This window comes from Podarcis filfolensis, assembly GCF_964270895.1.
Source record: "Podarcis filfolensis genome assembly, chromosome: 4".
In the NCBI taxonomy this organism is placed as follows: domain Eukaryota; kingdom Metazoa; phylum Chordata; class Lepidosauria; order Squamata; family Lacertidae; genus Podarcis; species Podarcis filfolensis.
The window spans coordinates 71,583,158-71,603,395 of NC_139607.1; the positions used below are offsets into that span (position 1 = coordinate 71,583,158).

The 20,238-nt window shown below is 43.0% G+C and overlaps 1 protein-coding gene across 1 annotated transcript; it reads left to right on the plus strand.

Moving 5' to 3' along the window:
* Positions 1 to 7,154: 7,154 nt before the first annotated feature.
* Positions 7,155 to 16,584, plus strand: TBX19 (T-box transcription factor 19; the record flags this gene model as incomplete). The annotated part of the gene is made up of 7 exons (XM_083611693.1): positions 7,155 to 7,415; positions 9,785 to 9,919; positions 11,107 to 11,168; positions 11,514 to 11,575; positions 13,171 to 13,359; positions 14,640 to 14,775; positions 16,196 to 16,584. The coding sequence occupies 7 exons, from the start codon at positions 7,155 to 7,157 to the stop codon at positions 16,437 to 16,439; spliced, it is 1,089 nt and encodes a 362-aa protein (XP_083467819.1). The 3' UTR covers positions 16,440 to 16,584.
* Positions 16,585 to 20,238: the final 3,654 nt, after the last annotated feature.

A 20,238-nucleotide genomic window follows, 5' to 3' on the forward strand; every position in this document is an offset into this window, starting at 1 on the left:
AATGAAATCTGCAAGAAACAAGCTCATTCTTTCCATCTCCCAGACGTCCTGTTTGAATGCCGTCCCTTCCCTGTACGTTCAGTTCCAGAAGCCTGGGGAAACCAAATACCCACCCAGCCATGACATACAATGCCAAGTCTTAATTACGAAGGACAAAAAGACAGCTGCTTTGCTGGTGTTTTTAATCAGGGTTTGACACCATCGGAGATTATTGGACTTTTACGTGATTTAGGAAAGATTAGTCTTTTCATTGCTTTTTGCAGGGATCAGTTCAGATAAAGGGCCAATTAACCGTGTTTCTAGTGGCTGAGAGAGGCAGACTGCAGGACTGGTGCACATGAGCGCCTAATAGCTAAGGTGATAGTTGCTAATGGCAGAAGAAGAGGTCTCAATTTTTATAGAGTTCAGGGAAGCCAAGAGAAGTATGGTTGAGCAGTCAAACCACACACTACTTTTCCAAAGCATGGAAGGTTTCAGTCTTTGGCCAAATGATTGCTTTCCACCCACCCACTACAGTCAAACCTCGGTTGTCGAACGTAATCCGTTCCGGAAGCCCGTTCGGCTTCCAAAATGTTTGACAACCTAGGCACGGCTTCCAATTGGTTGAAAGAGCTTCCTGCACTCAAGTGGAAGCCACGTCAGACATTCAGCTTCTGATAAACATTCAAAAACCGGAGCAAAAACCGGGTTTTCATCATTTGGGAGCCGAAACATTCCAAACGGAGTCATTTGGGAACCAAGGTTTGACTGTATCAAGGTATGCCTGATCTATTGTACAATGGAAATTAGGTGTGGTAAGGCTAAATTATCTCCCTCAAGTATCATATTCAGATATATAATTGCAATAATTTATTTGTTGTTGTTGTTTAGTCGTTTAGTCGTGTCCGACTCTTCGTGATCCCATGGACCAGAGCACGCCAGGCACTCCTGTCTTCCACTGCCTCCCGCAGTTTGGTCAAACTCATGTTCATAGCTTCAAGAACACTGTCCAACCATCTCGTCCTCTGTCGTCCCCTTCTCCTTGTGCCCTCCATCTTTCCCAACATCAGGGTCTTTTCCAGAGAGTCTTCTCTTCTCATGAGGTGGCCAAAGTATTGGAGCCTCAGCTTCACAATCTGTCCTTCCACTCAGGGCTGATTTCCTTAAGAATGGATAGGTTTGTTCTTCTTGCAGTCCATGGGACTCTCAAGAGTCTCCTCCAGCACCATAATTCAAAAGCATCAATTCTTCGGCGATCAGCCTTCTTTATGGTCCAGCTTTCACTTCCATACATCACTACTGGGAATACCATAGCTTCTACTATACGGACCTTTGTTGGCAAGGTGATGTCTCTAATAATTTATAGCTTATCATAAAATTGTCAATAATTACCTATGCTAATTTAAATGAATCCGGCAATATTGATGTTGAATTTATCTTCCCTTATAAAGGTGAAGTAAGCATCTTGAAAACTATGTTTTCTCCCATTTCTCAGCAGAGTATACTGAGTATACAGGAGAATATTCTGCAATTTCCACCCTGTTCCATTATGTTTTATTTAGCCAATAGTTTACTGAAGCATTAACTGCTTCACTAATCACTGGCACCATGTGTTTTAACCAATGTTAATATGAGAGAGTGCAGCACTCAGCAGAAGCAATGATGTCATGATATGCATTGCAGGCTGTTTGGACTAGCTCAGGGATGTCCAACCAGCAGATTGCGATCTACCGGTAGATCTCTGTGCAATCCTCCCTCAAAAAAGAGCTCAACAACTCTGGGCAATCCACCCACCCCACGCACACTCCTCCTCTCTCCAATGACAATGGGTAGATCATTGCCAGGACTAGATGATCCTTGGACTAGATGATCCTTGGGTTCCCCTCCACCTCTATATGATTCTATGATCTGCCAGAGTGCTTTTTGTTGTAAGCCTAGGAGATAGGTCTAGCCTGCACATCATCCTTTTGTTATGTTGGCTACGCTTGACTCAGAGGGTGACTGGTCCAAGATTACTCAGTGAATTTAGTAACTGATCAGAGATAAAGCCCAAGTCTCTCCAGCTCAATATATATTTAAAAAAACTGAATTCAGTTAGAAATCAGCATTTGACACCCTCTCCAAAATCAAGGAATACAACATGATGGTGTGCAATGTCTACCTATAAAGCAAACATGCAGTTTCCCAAACACACTTTCTCAAGTAAACATATAACGAACACTTACAATAATATTTTTACACTGGCTGGTAGATCCTTCGAGGTCTAGGATGGTATTCAACTAGAATTCAACTAGATCCACTGAATTCAATTAACATGACTAAGGTTCATTAATTTTAATAAGGACTGTTCTGAGTAAAACTACGCTTAGTTAATGGACTATTCCACTTGTAAAGCCATCTACGTCAGTATTATGAGAGGAGAAAATGTTTTCCCTATCTCTTTTCTCCATACTGCTGACCACATGCAGTTTTATATGCTCCCATCATGTCCCTTCTTATTAACCTTTTTTCTCAACTAAAATGCCCTAGATATTTAGGCTGTTATTCAGGGGATTCAGACGATTTATCGCCAAACTGAGTTTTGTAAGCATGATGAATTTTTAAGACCATCCCTTTGCAGTCTCACAAGTGCAATCTGGGCAAGAAAAGCACTCTGAAATGGAACAAGTGGTTGCAGGGGTACCAACTTGAATAAAATATTGTGGGGGCCCAGGTAAGGCTGCCCCTCACATAATTGATCGCATGACGCAGTGCACACACACCATTTGAATGGGAATGCCCATCACCTTAGCAGGGGCCCAGCCCCCTCAAATATTTTATTGTGGGGGCTGAAGTCCCCACAGCCCCTAGGAGTGGGCTCCTATGAATGGTTGTGTAAACTGGTTCTCGGTTTTGAGTGCTGGGCGTGAACAGAAAGTATTAGCATTCTTTTGAGAAAACTTAATCACACTACTTCCCCTCACCCACCTTCACTTCATTCCCCAGAATTAGCTCCTTAATCTCAAATACAGGAAACCTGCACAAGTTATTTTCCAGTTTCAAGGAAGTATGGTCTGATATTGAGCAGAAGATTTGCTGTTGGGAAATATATAACAGGTAAATGGGCAGATTTGTATATCCATCAAGTAATATCCCCACAGATTGCTGTTGAATGCTGTTACTTCTCCCATTTCTAGCAGGTATTTGCATCTGCACAGACCCGCTTTCCATTCACTGTTTCAGTTGAGGCATTAAACCATTTTCATTAATGGAAATATAGTTCTTGAGCAGAATAATTAGACCCTCCTCAGAAAAGATAAAAGCTTGGTGATTTGAATGGAAGATTCTTCTTCAGAGGCAGCCAATTGCCTAATCAGGCTGTCTCCCACCTGACAGTCAGTAATTAGAAAATGGTTGTGTGTGCATGTTAAAACCTTAACACACAGGTGTCATCCTCCTGCTGGGACATAGTGGGGGGAAGAGCAAGTCTGTGGCAAAAGGCTGAGGTGAGCACATTTGTTCCACTGTGGCCAATTAATTGGTTTAGGTTCAGATCTGTGGGGTTGTTGTTGCTGCTTTTTTTTTTTTAAGTCATCTGAGAAGTTTCTGACATTAAAGTCACCATGACTGATTTGGGCTGCAAGAAACATAGTGACTGCACTGTCTCCAGGCTGCTCAATGTGGTGGAGAACGAGCTCCAAGCTGGCAGAGACAAAGGAGACCCCACCGAAAAACAGCTCCAGGTTGTCTTAGAGGATGCTGCACTATGGCAGAGATTCAAAGAAGTTACTAATGAGATGATTGTCACAAAGAATGGCAGGTGAGTCTTATCTTCTGCTTAGAGGAAGCGAGGGATGAAGAGAACTGTTTATGGGACAGCAGCTTAACTGTGCACTTAGTTTATTCAACAACTCACTGGGGGGATTCTCCTGCGCAAGACCCACTGAATGGGACTGAACGAGAGCCGGGAGTAGTAGCACTAATGCACAGCTCCCAGTTGTTTTAGTGGTGCTTGGGCAGAATACTTTGCCAGTGGATTGCACCCAAATACTTCTTTGAACAAATGCTGGTCTTTCTTGATATATGAACAATCCTGCCCATTTACCCTTTTCCAGAATTCAGAGGTTGTTGAGAGCTGCTATTTCTGTAGATTTGGAGATGGAATATCTGAGTGATGTATACGTAGCTGATGGATGTTAATGAATAAGCAGAAAGTTAAAAGAACTAAAACATACACCATCTTCTGGAATAGTATTTTCGTTAGCAGTACACAGTCTTATTGACTGAGTGATTGCATTTATATCCCATCTTTTCTCCAGGGAGCTCAAGGTGGTGGTCGTGATTCTCCTTCTCCTCATTTAATCCCAACAAGAATCCTGTCAGGTAGATTAGGTTGAGAAGCATGACTGGTCCAAGATTACCCAGTGAGCTTCATAGCTGAGAGGGGATCTGAACCCTGGGCTACTAGATCCTAGTCTGACACTCTAACCCCCACCACACTGGCCCTCAGAGATACAGAACTTTCTTGCAGAAAGATTGTAACTTATAAGGGCTCTATTGGATGTGATTTTCCTGCACAGATATCTATCTATATAACCTATGTGTTTTACAACACGTATGGCAAATGTACACAAATTACTTTATTTTAATGTGTACCTTGCTTTTCAGTTCACAACAGAACCCTCCAAAATAGACTTAACATCAAAATGCAAAGCCAGCCAAAAACACATTAATGAAATAAACATTAAAACAAAAAGTGGCGACCCATTCAACATATGTGCACATTATGCAATTAGCGATGGGTTTTCATGACATCTAAATGGTCATGTGTGTTTTTCTCATATATGATGGGGCACACACAGGTCTGACGTCATGGCAGAAAGAGCGCATGAATACCCAAGCTGATTTTTGCCAAAATCCACCCAGAACTTTGTTAAAATATTGGTTTACATTGTTCGTTGACAAAATGAATATGGTTGGAATCAGGGGGTTACACGGAATCTGTTCTCAACCCCACAAATTAGGTGAAACTGACAGTACATTCCTAAGCATACTTGTTCACAACTTTGGGCTCAAAAGAGCATCACTCCATAGAATATTATAGGATTGCTGCCTCAAATATATGTTTTCTAGTAAACCAGAACTGAACCTGAAACTTGAAATCTCTCAGGGTCAACACAAAATATTGAGAAGCCCTAGATATTTTGCTGCTGAGGTAAAGGACAGTATGGGACACACATATTGGCTGCCTCTGCTTCACATGCAGGCTGCCTGAGGAGGCTACCTCATTCTACCTAATGTTAGGGCCAGCCTTGTTTGTTCCTTGAGGGTATAGTGCCTCTGAACACTTCGTTTTCATTTAACTATGATGGTTAATGTTCATGGATGATAGGTCTATCAAGGTTTTGTCTAACTGTCTTAGTGGTCAGTATGGGCTTAAAGGATGAATGGACAGCAATGATAATAGCAAGGAGGGGCATTTGGGTATCTGAGAATATCGTGCCCAAGTGCCTCTCAGAACCTGGAACCAGCATTAAATAAATGCATCAGATGAACCATTTTGGTACTGAAATGTGCTTAAATGCAGTTGTTGTTGTTTGTAAGAGAGACGGAAAGGGAGCTTGGCAAGCAAATCCCTTCTCGGTTGTATTGATGATGTAGTGACATTTCTCTGATGAAAATAGGGACGTCCTATTCCATCCCCTCCAACATTTCTCTGGCGAAAATAGGAATGTCTCAAGGAAAAGCGGGACCTTCTGGGATCAAATCAGAAAATGGGGCAGCTTCTGTAAATCCAGGCCTGTCCCTGGAAAATCGGGACACTTGGAGGGTCTGGATGACTGCTTGGGCTGTGCACACACCATACATTCAAAGCATATGACACCCCCCCAAGAATCTTGAGGACTACGTAGCTACAATTCCCAGCATCCTTAGCAGGGAGAGGCCATGTGTTTTAAATGTGCTTTAAATAAAATTGTGTCTATGCAGTCTTGAATGGCTTCAAAAGGGGATTGGACAAATTCATGGAGAATAAAGTTATCAGTGTCTACCAGTCACGATGGTGGAGTATGACCTTCAGCATCAGACTAGGCATGTTTCTGAGTACTGGTTTCCGGGGGACTCACATCCTGCTTGCAGACTTCCTGTAGGCATCCAATTGGCCGCTATGAGAATAGGATGCTGAACAAAGGAGATTCAGAAGTGGGGTTCTTAACTCTTTATTAGAAACAGAAAACATTGCCCTGGTCATAATGCATGCTAGCTTATGCAATCATGGCTGGCTGTTTTGGTGAAAGCACATTGTGATGTTAAAACGTGTTCTCCTTCATGGAGAGCACGTGTTGCGGTGGGGGCCGCCAGGACACTCCAAAGTTGGGGGCGGGCTAATTGATCGTTGGCCACTGATGCGATTGGGGCTTCCGTTGTTGTTTGGAAGAAGTTAATGTTGCCATTTGTTGATTGACAGCCATAAATGCTAAAACTCCTTGCATGAGGCTAGGGCTTCCTCTTTTCGCCCGTGCATCGGATTGCCCCCCCCCCCTAGAATTAGGGTTGTTCGCTTTGACCTTGCTATGCCTGTCATGGGGTCGTCTGCTCTTGGGGCAGGGGCCCGGTAGGAATTTTGGTTTTTGCCTACTGCGTAGCAAATCGTCACAACTTGTAAGGTTGCGGTTAGGCATTGGTTTATGGTTTGGTTGGTTGAGGGGCATGGATTGGCTGTGCCTGCCCCTCTAATGCTGCTGCAGCAAGGGATTCCGTTAAAGGAATCAGGGGCTAACTATTGCTTGTCCACTCTGTCAAGGGGGCTCGGGCCATAGCAATGAGCTCCTGGTTGCATTTGGGGAGGGCTGAGGGCAGCTTCCCTGCTCCGTTGCTACCCCCAAGTGTATTCCTCTTTTCTGACTTTCGCATCGTGCGGAATGTCAGTCTGTCCCCCATGGTGGGGGCAGATAGTCGCAACCAATGCCTAAGCAACCACTCACATTTTTGTATTTTAATAAAGTTGTGGCCAAAATTATGCCAAAAACCTTAAACAAAAATTCTGTGTGATGTGTGAGTTATTGGGGTGGCCCTGGGGACCTCGACACGCAAACAGATCCAGACATAATTTATAAGGAAGTTACTGAACAAGTAATTGAGAAAGATGATTTCTGAGTTTTAATGCCCCCCGTTCCTCATGTTTCTCTTACAGACGGATGTTCCCTGTCTTAAAGATCAGTGTCTCGGGCTTGGATCCCAATGCCATGTATTCTTTCCTGCTTGATTTTGCTCCGACTGACAGCCACCGCTGGAAGTATGTGAATGGAGAATGGGTCCCAGCCGGAAAGCCAGAGCCGTCGAATCACAGCTGTGTCTATATCCACCCAGACTCTCCCAACTTTGGGGCGCACTGGATGAAGGCTGCGGTATCTTTCAGTAAAGTGAAACTTACCAACAAGTTGAATGGCAATGGGCAGGTATGGCACCCTGTTTCCTCCATGCCTCTTGGCTTTGGTTTCAGGCTTCTACCAATCAAGAAATATCAAGGGTGCATTTACGCAATTAGAAGGGCCCTTAGAGGCCTCTTCACCCACAGATGCCAATTATTCCATGGAGTCCAAATGTAAACAGGAATAAACAGGTCTTAATTGGGGCTTTCAGATTTTAATGGACTCCTTGATGTTAAGAGAGACAGAGTGCGCTGTGGTTTAACCATCAGGGATGTTTCCCCCTATAGTTTTTTCTTGTGTGTTAAGGTTTTTACACAGGACTTCAGAGAAGGGGGAAATGATTGTGGGTATTAAGGTTTTGTTTTCTCCCCCATGCCGTTTGGTGCATAAGTGGAATGTTGGCAATAGTCAGGTACTCGAATAAAAGGCTTCTCCTAAATGAAATAATTACTGTGCTTGCTTTTGCTTCATGATAATTATCAATATTCCATTGAATCATCTTTGGCCTTGGGAATAATAATAGAAAACGTGTACCTGTACCAGAAAATAAGTGGCATTCTCTCCGAGACCCTTAAAAATGCAAAGAGGAAAGTTGGCTCTGTTGGGCTGTTTGTAGCTTTAGATGCATATTAAAAACAATGTTACACATTGCCTTTGACTTGTTTTGTGCAGAACTCTTGTATTGGAACAAAACTGTCAGAAAACCCATTAGCAAGCAATGGGTGAACTTTCAATCTTGTATGCTCTAGTTTGTTGGTGGTCACAGGCAGTCAGGATCTTAATGAATCCAGCCTTCTGAGAAAGATATGAAGTGGGAAATGGCGCTCAGATAAGAAAACAGAGGCACAGAGGACCCCTGGCTTGCCAGTTCAGTCACACAGCGGAATAGTAGCAAACCTGAAAATGGAATCCTGGGTTCCCAAATGCTGAGCCTATATCCCAAGTACAAGATTGTTCAGTCATGGAAAGGAATAAAGAGAACTGGGAATGGAATGCCATTAATCCTCAGTAGCTCCTATTCTAAATAGTTAGTGATAGACAGTAGCTGCATATAAACTGCAATACAGATGTCTTAGCTGTTGTGGTGGTGCCTAAACACTCATGCAGGAAGAGGAAGAAGAGTTTGGATTTGATATCCCGCTTTATCACTACCTGAAGGAGTCTCAAAGCGGCTAATATTCTCCTTTCCCTCCCCCACAACAAACACTCTGTGAGGTGAGTGGGGCTGAGAGACTTCAAAGAAGTGTGACTAGCCCAAGATCACCCAGCAGCTGCATGTGGAGGAGCGGGGACGTGAAGCCGGTTCACCAGATTACAAGGCTACCACTTTTAACCACTACACCACACTGGCTCCCTGCAGTGCTGTAGTCCCATGTTTTTTGTTGCGATGGTGGTGCAGCTAGATAATTTTATTTCTTGAACCTAATGGTCTTAATGGGTGGGAGGGGGGCTTTTATTTTTTTGAAAACTTGTTTTTATTATTTTCGTTAAATATTATAAACAACAAACATAACCACACAAAATTATTTCAGTTATAAGTTTGTACATAGCAAAGCACAGTACAGAAGCAAGGAAAGTATCCACCAGTGCGATTTTGTGAGCACTCTGCTCTCATGCAATTCATGTTATCACAAGGTTACTGTGCCCCGTGCGTGATGCCCCCACTTTCAATGAGCCCTCACGTGGCCTCTCCACATACAAGCCTGAGAGACCAGTGGATGCCCACATATCAGGACTGAATGATTCACAGCTAATTCACATTCTTTTTCTCCCATAGTATGACAATGCATTGGGACGGCCCTCTTGGTTTGCCTAGTTTTTCAGGCAGTTGAGGTGATCGGGGCTACTGATATTTGTTATTTTTTTAAAAAAATACCGCACATCTGAGTGATTCCAAGAGAGATATGTTGTGCTGCATGATTCCTTCAGCTAGCTCTCCAACCTCTCTCTCGCCTCAGTAGTGCTTCCTTTTCACACATGTGTGCATTCACGCATAACTTTCCCTCTCCCCTAAGCTGGAGTAGGTAAGATAGAGCCATGTAGGCCAGGGGGAGGCCAACATGGTGCCCTCAAGATGTTTCGGACTACAACTTCCAGCATCCTTGGATATTGGCCATGCTAACTGGGAAATGATGGTAGACGTTGTCTATAACATCTGGAGGGCACCATGTTGGCTACCATTGATGCAGGCTAATGATCTGGAATTGAATAAGACATTAGATCTGATCCAGGGCTAATTCAGACTGTGCCTAAGCCCCACTGAAGTCAAAGGAACTAACCTGTCTCAGCTCATTTCAGTTTCATTGCTTTCAATGAGATGTGATCACAATTAGTTTTTTTGTTGATTCAGGACCATTATTTCTGGTCAATCTCTGCCTCACTTTTTCTTGCCACAGATTATGTTGAATTCTCTGCACAAATATGAGCCGCAAGTTCATATTGTTCGAGTTGGAGGCCCACACAGGATGGTAATGAATTGTTCCTTTCCTGAAACTCAGTTCATAGCTGTGACTGCTTACCAAAATGAAGAGGTAGGTGGGTATAAAACATCAAAACAGCTGGGAATTGTTTAAGAAAACCCTATAACTGTGTACGCTAAAACCAGTGATATGCTTCACTACTTAAATGCTAAAATTAGGATGAAAGGGGTGGGTTTTTTTGGTTAAAATTTTATTTTAATCTTGATTGTAAGCCACCCTGAATATCCTATAGAAAGGCAGGATATAAATGATGATAAACAATTTAATATAGAACAACAATAGTCAGCCTTCATCAAAATGCGACACTTCCACTTATTTATTGTTCTGTCCACTTTCATAGTTGGATGGTCAATTTTATGTTAAGATCTCATCTTTTTAATGTAGAATTTGTTAGACCTATTCTGTGCCCAGTTCTCTCTCTCTCTCTCTCTCTCTCTCTCTCTCTCTCTCTCTCTCTCTCTTTACTGCAGGTAGCCTATGGGGAAAAGTATTGAGCCCTATTTTGGCCTTTGAAGTAAACATATACGGGATCAATGTTCCTGTGTATATTCCCTACACATCTTCCTAAGTCCAATACGAAGGTCTGAAAGCAGATTTTAAGTGTGATTGGGTGAATATGCTTAGAATCCTCCTTGCAAACAGAAACCTTGTGTTATCCGGGTGCCCAGTCATGCACGTTCTAAGCACGTTCACCGAACCACAAGACCTGTATGCTGAACATGGAAGGTCAGAAGTGGCATTAATGTACATAGGGAGAATGGAAGGAGGTTGTCTGTGTGTGCATGCCCGCCCACTCTGCCCACTTTTAGTCACATGTGTTTCCCCTAAACACCAGAAAAGGCTTTAGTTCTTGCTTATTTTAATGATACTATGTTAATGGAGAAAGAAAAAAATTCTATCCATGTTGTTGTGGCATTTTAACCATCTTTTTGGCTTCTCTAGGGACACTGTGGATGTTGGCACTGGGATGCTGCCAATAGCATATGGAACAGAAATTCTGGGCCTATAATGCATTTTCTTCCAGCAGCAAACTGAATGCCACTGCTTCATAAGAGGGCGGTCCTTCAGTATAGTGAACCCACTGACTTATAACTACATGATTAAATAGAATGCAAGTTTCCGCGAGAGTGATTGCCTCTGGCAAAACCTACTCTGGAAAATGGCAGGCTTCAGATGATCAATTGTCAAACGTCAAATTTTCTTGCTAACGCAACTCTTTTTCTTTTTCTAAACTCAAGATAACAGCTCTCAAGATCAAGTACAACCCCTTTGCCAAAGCTTTTCTGGATGCAAAAGAAAGGTAAATTTATTTCCTAATCAGCCTCATTATACCTGCTGCCCTTTTATGCTGGAGTGACCTCAGATAATCGTCCCCAGGCTTGCTACTTGCTCTGTTGGCAGAATAAACATGTAAGGTGCACTGTGATGATGGGGCATTAAAACAATAACAACATTTGTACCCCATACTCCCCACAAGAAACCTTCTGGACTTTCCCTCTTGTTTCCCCCTCACAAAAAGTAGGTCAGGTTGAAAAATAATGATCAGACCAAGGTTACTCAATTAACTCCATAATTAAATGGAGAGGCATCTGTGTGGACGTAGTTTTGCTAGAACTGAAATAACCTTAATAATACTATCTTTCAGAAACCACCCCAAGGATGCTTCAGATATTGTCTCTGAAAGTCAGCACATCACATATTCTCACTGTAAGTTTTGCTTTTTGATTTCTTTGTCATATTTGGGAATGCCAATGGCCAATTGGCTCCAGCAACGTGATCTGTCAGTGGTTAGTACAGTGGTACCTCAGGATGCGAATGGGATCCGTTCCGGAGCCCCGTTCGCATCCTGAAGCAAACGCAACCCGCGACTATTTGCCACTTCCACACATGCGCGTGGCGCCATTTTGACCATCTGCGCATGCGTGAGTGGCGAAACCCGGAAGTAGCACGTTCTGTTACTTCCAGGTCGCCGCGGAGCGCAACCCGAAAGCACGTAACCTGAAGCTTATTCAACTCGAGGTATGACTGTACCAGAAAGGCTTCTGGTGGGATAACTAACCTTCTAACATCAGGAACATTACTACTATTTTCAACAGCTACCATTTGACTTGTACTTCCCCTCCCGCTCCCAGCTCTACCTCCTTTGATTGGCATTGTATGCTGGATATCATCTGGTTGTTGATGGGATGACATATAACCAGAAGGTTTCTTCTACCCATGACAGTTTGTTTGCTGCTTATTTATTTATTTTGTCCCCAACATTTCTGTTGTGTGCTGCTTGCATGCTAAGCCATTTGCACTTCCTTCATTACCAGATTCTTACGGTTTTCTTAGAATCACAGAACAGACCCCGAGCGTCATCTAGTCCAATTCCCTGCAATTCAGGAATCTCAACTAAAGCATCCATCACAGATGGCCATCTAATCTCTGTTTAAAGACTTCCAGTGAAGGCGAATCTATCATCTTCCAAGGGAGCCCATTCTACTGTGAAACAGCTCTTACCATCAGAAAGTTCTTCCTGATGTTGAGTCATAATCTCTTGTAACTTGAATCCACTGGTTTGGGTCCTACCTTCCAGAGTAGGAGACAACAAGCTTGCTCCATCCTCCATGTGACATCCCATTGGATTTTTGAAAATGGCTGTCATATCTCCTCTCAGTCACCTCTTATCCAGGCTAAAAACATACCCAACTCCCTCAAGAGTTCCCCATAAGAATGGACACCAAAACCTATGGGAATATGCAGAAATGGCGAAACTTACTGGAAGAATAAGAAATCAAGACAACAAATCTTTTACAAAAGAATGGAAATGGTGTATTGAATATTTACAGATAAATTATAAACAGATAAAAACATTGGCAGGATTATTGTAATAACCTGCAGTTTTATAAGAGTATATATTTAAAGAAGACGAATAAATGAGTAAATTAAGTTAATTTGGCTATGCAGAAGGTATTAAAAATAAATTTAAGGAACTGCAGAAAGAGGGGGAAGGAAGTCAAGTTTTGAAATGTCAAAATCATTGTAAAATTAGTGAAATGTATAAACTTGAAAAGTTTAAATAAATAAAAAAGAAACTTTGAAAGAGAGAGAGAGTTCCTCATAAGGCTTGGCTTTATGTTGACAGTGAAACTAAGGCTGTTTGGGTATCTTAAACTAAAAGAATTCCCCCCTCTCTTGAGCCTGAAACATTTTTGGTAGATTGTGTGTGCGCACACACACAGAGGCAAAGAAAGGGGTTTTGAGATTGCCATTTGCTGTTATTTTCCTTGATCAATGCTCTTTTCTTAATGTCTCTCTAGTGGGTGGCTGGTTGATTTCTAACCCAGATGCCATGTGCACAGCAGGAAGCTCAAGCTATCAGTATGGTGGGACTTTTCCTCTGCCTGCTGCCCATTCTCACCACGGCTGTGAGCACTATTCGGCCCTTCGAGGACATAGGGCTGTTCCATACCCTGCTTCATACATGCAAAGAAATCACTCTCCAACAGGTAAGTTCTTGGCCTGACATTTTAAAAAACTATTTATGGGGAAAGAGCAATGACCTAAAAAACAACAACAAGGAAACACACAATTTACATTGCAAATGTTAACAAGTACAAATCAAAAGGCAAAGAAACTGAGAGAGTTTTCCCAGGAGAACTTTCCCCTATTGATTCCACACATGGATAAATGGTTCCTATTTCTTCTTTAAATTAAGGGCAAAGATATTTATGATCCCAAAGAATTCCCCTTCCCAAGTTCATGAGTGCATCTTAGGCATCTCTTTTCTGCAATACTCTCCCTCACCTCTTGAGATGTGGGGATGGCAATTAGGTTAGGTAAAGTTAAAGGGACCCCTGACCATTAGGTCTAGTCGTGACCGATTCTGGGGTTGCGGCGCTCATCTCGCTTTAGTGGCTGAGGGAGCCGGCGTACAGCTTCTGGGTCATGTGGCCAGCATGACTAAGCCACTTCTGGTGAACCAGAGCAGCGCACGGAAACACTGTTTACCTTCCCGCCAGAGTGGTACCTATTTATCTACTTGCACTTTGACGTGCTTTCGAACTGCTAGGTTGGCAGGAGGGCAATTAGGTTAGGTGCCTTTTAAAAAGGATTAGACAAATTACAAATATATTGAGCTATTAGCTTTCCACGAATCTAGATTCAGGTAGGTAGCTGTGTTGGTCTGACGCAGTCGAAATAAATAAATAAATAGTCCAGTTGCACCTTCGAGACCAACTAAGTATTTTCTGGGTATAAGCTTTTGTGTGCGTTCACACTTCTTCAGATACACTGAAACAGAAGTCACCAGACCCTTATATATAGTGGGAGGGTGGGGTTTTTCTCAGTAGGGTAGTAGGAGATGGGTGATTGACTCAATGGGTATGGTAAACCTGTTGATGACTGCAATTAGTCCTACAGGAAAAAGCATGGGATAGTATGCAGATGACCAAAAATAGCTTTAGCATGTCTAATGAGACAAGAATCCAATATCTCTATTCAGAACAGGTCTCTCCATAGTTTTCAGTTTAGTAAATGCCAGCAGCTCTCTATATTGGACAAACAGGCCAAACCCTCTGCCAAAGGATAAATGGTCATAAATCTGAGATCAGGAATCACAAGACAGAGAAGGCAGTAGGAGAACACTTCAATCTTCCAGGACATTCAATATAGAATCTCAAAGCAGCTTCAACGACAAATAAACAAATGCATTCTAATTTGTCATCTTAAAATAATTTTGTTAGAAACATGTCACTGTCGCTAACAACTTCTGCTTCCCTTTCTAAAGTGAATTTGATAGAAAGCAGCAACAATGATCTTCAAGTGCCATCGGTCCACGAAGGCTGGGCTGCAGTACCCTCCAGTCACCATGGCAACTTGCTCCCAGTGCCTCACAACAGTGGTACGGCCACCCCGGGTCCGAGGTAAGCACCCCATTGATTTGCAATTGCCCATAGTATCAGCAGCAGCCACCGAGCAACCTTAGCAGCTTTCAGTGTAACAGTTCCCTTGGAGAATCATCATGTATGACAGTGGCCTCCCTGGAGATGAACAAGTCTCTTTTTGCTCAACCTTCTCCACAAAATTGTGAAGGAAATGGGTAAAGGTGTGGTCTACACATGCGGCAGAATGAGATGGTAGAATACTGAGATTGTAGAGTGGATTGTAGCAATTGCAAGGGCAAGGAAGGGATTAAGTTTTTCCATGGGGGGGAAAAGGCCTGGAAGTGAAGCACCAGTACAGTAGGGAGAAAGGCTATAGCCCAGCCTTACCTTCTGTCCTAATTTTCACTTGGATGTAGCTGTAGACAGGGGAGTATTCCATTTAGGTCGAAGGATGGCATGTGAGGTGGCAGAATGAGAACGGATTCAAAAATTGCATGAACCCAGGTCCCAGTAGAGACTATGGATTCCAATCTCTTTGTAAAACAATGAAATAACAATGTATAACTTTAAGACAAAAAAATCTGCCAATAGTGAGTGGCCTTTACACCTGGTCAAAAAAAGAGGACATGCAATCGCACAATCTTTTTCTATCCTAATTTATATGCATGGAGCATACTTAGAAATAAATTAAATAGAAATGCAATACAACCCACCATAGTGGAGCAGACTGGGTGAGAACTGACTGGGAGTTTTGTGTGTCTGCTGAGTGCACTGTCTATAGGTGCAAGTTGTTAACAGGCAGCTTCAAGATCTTTGCTTTTGGTTCTTACAATTATTTATACTGACCGGACAGCCCTTCAAATGAAAGACTGACCTCTGTACAGTAGGACACAAGGCACCCAATTTATTAATAGGAGCAATTGCACCTTTTGAAAGATTTCCATTGCTTCTGTTTGGGTGTGATTTTTTTCAAAAGGACTTAGGGCTAATGGCTGGCTAGTTTACCGCAAGAAGTGCTTTACACCGAGCATCCCTAGTAAAGGTAAAGGGACCCCTGACCATTAGGCCCAGTCGTGGCCAACTCTGGGATTGTGGCGCTCATCTCGCTTTATTGGCCGAGGGAGCCAGCGTACAGCTTCCGGGTCATGTGGCCATCATGACTAAGCCGCTTCTGGCGAACCAGAGCAGCACACAGAAACACTGTTTACCTTCCCGCTGGAGCGGTACCTATTTATCTACTTGCACTTTGACGTGCTTTCGAACTGCTAGGTTGGCAGGAGCAGGGACCGAGCAACGGGAGCTCATCCCGTCGTGGGGATTTGAACTACCGACTTTCTGATCGGCAAGTCGTAGGCTCTGTGGTTTAACCCACAGCGCCACCCGTGTCCCTCAGCATCCCTAGAGACCACTGCAAATTTCAACTGTTGAGTGTTGTTGTTTTTGCTTTGCTTTGCTTCAGTCACTATCCATGCCTATGGACAGTCAGCAACAATGCCCTCAATGTGGCCAACCTTGCGAATGATGCAAGCAGCAGCCCTCCTGGACCATTCCTGAGAAGCAACATTGCATTGCCTGCCACATCGTCCTCTGCTTCAATTCCTTTGCAGGGGACAGTTGCCGGCAGCATGGAAGCACAACTGGAGCCCACTTTCTCCAGGTTAACAGAGTCCACCTGGGCATCTGTAGCCTCCCATTCGTTTTAAAGGACCACTGGGCAGTGCAAGAATGCCTGGTAGCACCCTGGACAGAACAGGATTTAAGGCTGCCATTCTTGCAGCAAAGAAAAGAACATGTTTAGTGATGTGCCGGCTTTTCCAAATCTTGAAATCTTGGATGGTGATTTGGGCAAGTATCCTCTGCTGTTGCAGTTCCCAGCCTTACAGGCACAGAGTAAAACAAATCCCCATGAGGAACTCTTGCTACCAGTCATGTCAAATAAGAGAGGAGGAAAGACTCCCATTAAGAAGACATAGAACTTAAAATTATTTCAATCTATTTTCATATAGGTCAGATGGTTTCTCAGGAACATATTCCTTACTGAAAGACATTGCATCACAGTGCTCTCCTTGAACACTGTCTCTTGAACGGACATTGCCATGACTTCTTCAGAGTTTAAGCTATGAGAGAGACCAAATGAGTAAAGATATATCTCATTGTACTAACCTACTGGTGAAAATACGAACCTATTCTGCTCATCCTCTTCAACCATCCCTGTTTTGAATGTCTATTGTAGGTTGTAAGTGCTTTAAGATCGGAACTGTGTCTCTTTGTGTTGTGAGCAACACTTAGCAAGCCCACCTGGCAGAGGGGAGATTGTCATTGTATTCCCATCAGCAAGTTCATCCAGCAGATGTTAAATCTAATTTTTTGTAATGCTTGGAGTCCTTTTGGTGTTTATAAAAATACTTTTATAAGTGCTTTGTAAAGGCCTTATATGCTGTTCTCCTATATGGAAGATTATTCTGATTCTCTGTGTGATTTATTCTGCTCACACAGTGGACAGAATGTTGGACTTCATTGATCTGATCTAACAGGGCTCTTATGTTCTTATGATGGTTGTGCTCATGCAAGTTGTGGACTTGCAATCGTACATATTTTCATTAACAAGCTATGTGCACAGCCAGATGATCAGGTACAGCTACTGGCAATCACTTCATTTATTTTTCTTTACTTGGCTCGGACACAAAAAAATAAATCAGTTGCTAATCCATGACCACACATTGAAGTTGGTCAATATGAGCAGGTGCCCAGGGAAGGGCAAAATTGCACAAATTAGTCCTATGATCATCCATCTCCAACTTTATAATATGGTCAATGTTACTTCCTTTACTCTTGCTATGTAGTATTCATGCATGAAGAATGCCATCATGTTCTAACACTGCTAAATGTTGAGTACACTCCATGGCAGATGAGTTCACCATACAAGAGATTTGTGGTGTGTTTTCATGATCTTCTTGAGAATTAACATGTCTTGGCTAGATGTAATAAAAATGGAAAATATTATTTTTGAATTTCTACCTGATTCTAGTAGAAATAAAGGAACTTACTGCAATCCAATAATGTCTGTTCAGAAGTAAGATCTATTGTGTTCAAATAGGGCTTACATCCACGTCAGTTGGGTGTCGGATTGCCACCTTAAATGTGCCATCTTACACTGATATGTCAAGAAAGAGGAAAAGGTATTCTATTTGCATTCTGAATTCGCTTGCTCATTAACAACATTCATAAATGACAAAAAATGGGACTCGGGTGCATTGTTAGTTTCACATTTGCAAATGCTCTTAGGTAGAAGACCGATCAGCTTCTTCTACCTGTAACACCTGTGCAGAAGGAGGACACCTGAAATGACATTGGCCATTCTGCAGGCTGCACATGCCAACTCTGAGCTCATCAGTAACAAGGAGGTGCCAGCCAGAGAGAATAAGAGAAATGTAAAATGATTTTCTCCCCCAGACATATTATGTGGGTGGAGGTGTAAGCTTGTAATTTGCATGGAACGCTCCCCACCCCAAAAATATTTCACACCTTATTTTTCTTACACGTTAATTGGAGAATGGCCTGGGAAATGCATCACATTATGGGGCACAGGATTAGCAGCTTCAGTGCAGTTTTTAATCCAACGACATGCACACGGTAGCGATTGTATCTGGTGCCACTGGCAGGCTGTGGCTTCACAGTGCATGTTTGACACAGAAATGCTCTCGCACTGCTATTCACATATTACAAGGCGTACGTTGTTCCAGAAGGCAGGCACCAATTCTCTGGGACCAGAATAAACTTTGCAACACACTCTCCATTCACCTCCACTCCCACCCTTTGTCTGGTTTGAAAAACTGTAAGGGAAAAACAGGTCCCTTTTGAAACACTGGAGGACTGGTGGGCTTCTTGAAGAGGGATATCGGGAGGAATCCCTTGCAGCAAAAAGAGAGAGAGAGAAAACACGGAGCGCTTTGTGGCACCTTAAAGTCTGACAAGTGTATTTGCAGCTTAAGCTTTCTCAGACTACAGTGTCCTATTTATTTATTTTATTTCATAAGGTTTCTACACCACCACTTGATTGTAAAATACTTCAAAGCAGTTTACGAAAAGAAAGAAACAAGAAAATCAAGGTGGAAAATCACAGCCACTCTCAGGCTATTATGATATTTGCCCCTCTCTCCTGCTGCTCTCCCAACCTGGCCTGTTACCCACTCCTGTCAGTGCACAGGAAAACACATACTGCAGAAGGTTTTTGCGAGGATGATAGGGCAAACCTTGTACACAGCCATTGCCTCAGCTTTTTGGAGGAAGGGTAGGCTAAGTAAAACAAAAACAAAAATAAGCATGTAGTTTTAGGCTGAAATCTGAAGGTCCCTGTGAAGGCGTCCTGAGGTTCATGGGATTTTTCAGATCTTAAGAATGTAAGCAGAGGCTGCTGGGTGTGGCCTATCTAGTCGAGCATCCGGTTCTGACCATGGCCAACCAGATGCCTATGGAAAACTGAGAGGACCCGAATGCAACAGCTCACTCTCCTCTGAGGCAAGAGAGAGACCTTTGTCCTTGTAGGCATCTTCCTTGAAGCTGCAGAAAGCTCTGGACCACAGCTGTTGCTCCTGGAAAGACTACACTTCCAAAGCCATCCTTCTCTGCCATGGGGGGAAATAATACACACCAACCATGCAGATGGTAGATTTTATTATCCTCCAGCTGGAATCAATGGGAGTGCAAATTCTATTATAAACACAGTGGTACCTTGATTCTCAAATGGCTTAGTTGTTAAGCAAATCGGCTCCCGAATGCTGCAAACCCGGAAGTAAGTGTTCCGGTTTGCGAACATTTTTCGGAAGCCGAACGTCCGGCGTGGCTTCCTCTTGAGTGCAGGAAGCTCCTGCAGCCAATCGGAAGCAGCACCTTGGTTTTCAAACAGTTTCAAGAGTCGAATGGATTCCCAGAACAGATTATGTTCGAGAACCAAGGTACCACGGTATAGGAGGAAAAAAACTGCTCTCTCACCACCACCTGCTTCCAATCCTGCTCACACAAGCCTGACAGGACATAGGACAGGACAGTTCCTTTCCCCTTCATTTCCCTCTCCTCCCCTTTGGACTGCTGACGTATATCCATTTTCCATTGTTCTCTAATAAAAAAGCTCGAGTCTTCTCAAGTCGGCTTTCTGGGGCATTCTCATTCCCAAAGAGAGGCTGCAGTGCTGGATTACCAAACAGGCAGAGTAGGCACCGACTTATAGGCCCCACGCTTTTTAGGGGGCCTGTGACAACGGATCAAAATAATATTGATTTGATCTTTGAAAGAAAATTATACTCAAGCTTTCTTAGTTTTAGGAGAAAATTTGTGAGCCCCACCCCCCATTTCAACTGCCTTGGGGCCTCCATAGGGTTTAATCTGACACTGAGAGGCTGGTAACTTTTCCTCAATAATAAAATAATAATAATAATTTTTATTTATACCCTGTTCTCCTGGGCCAGAGCTGGGTTCAGGACGGCTAACACCAATAAATAGATA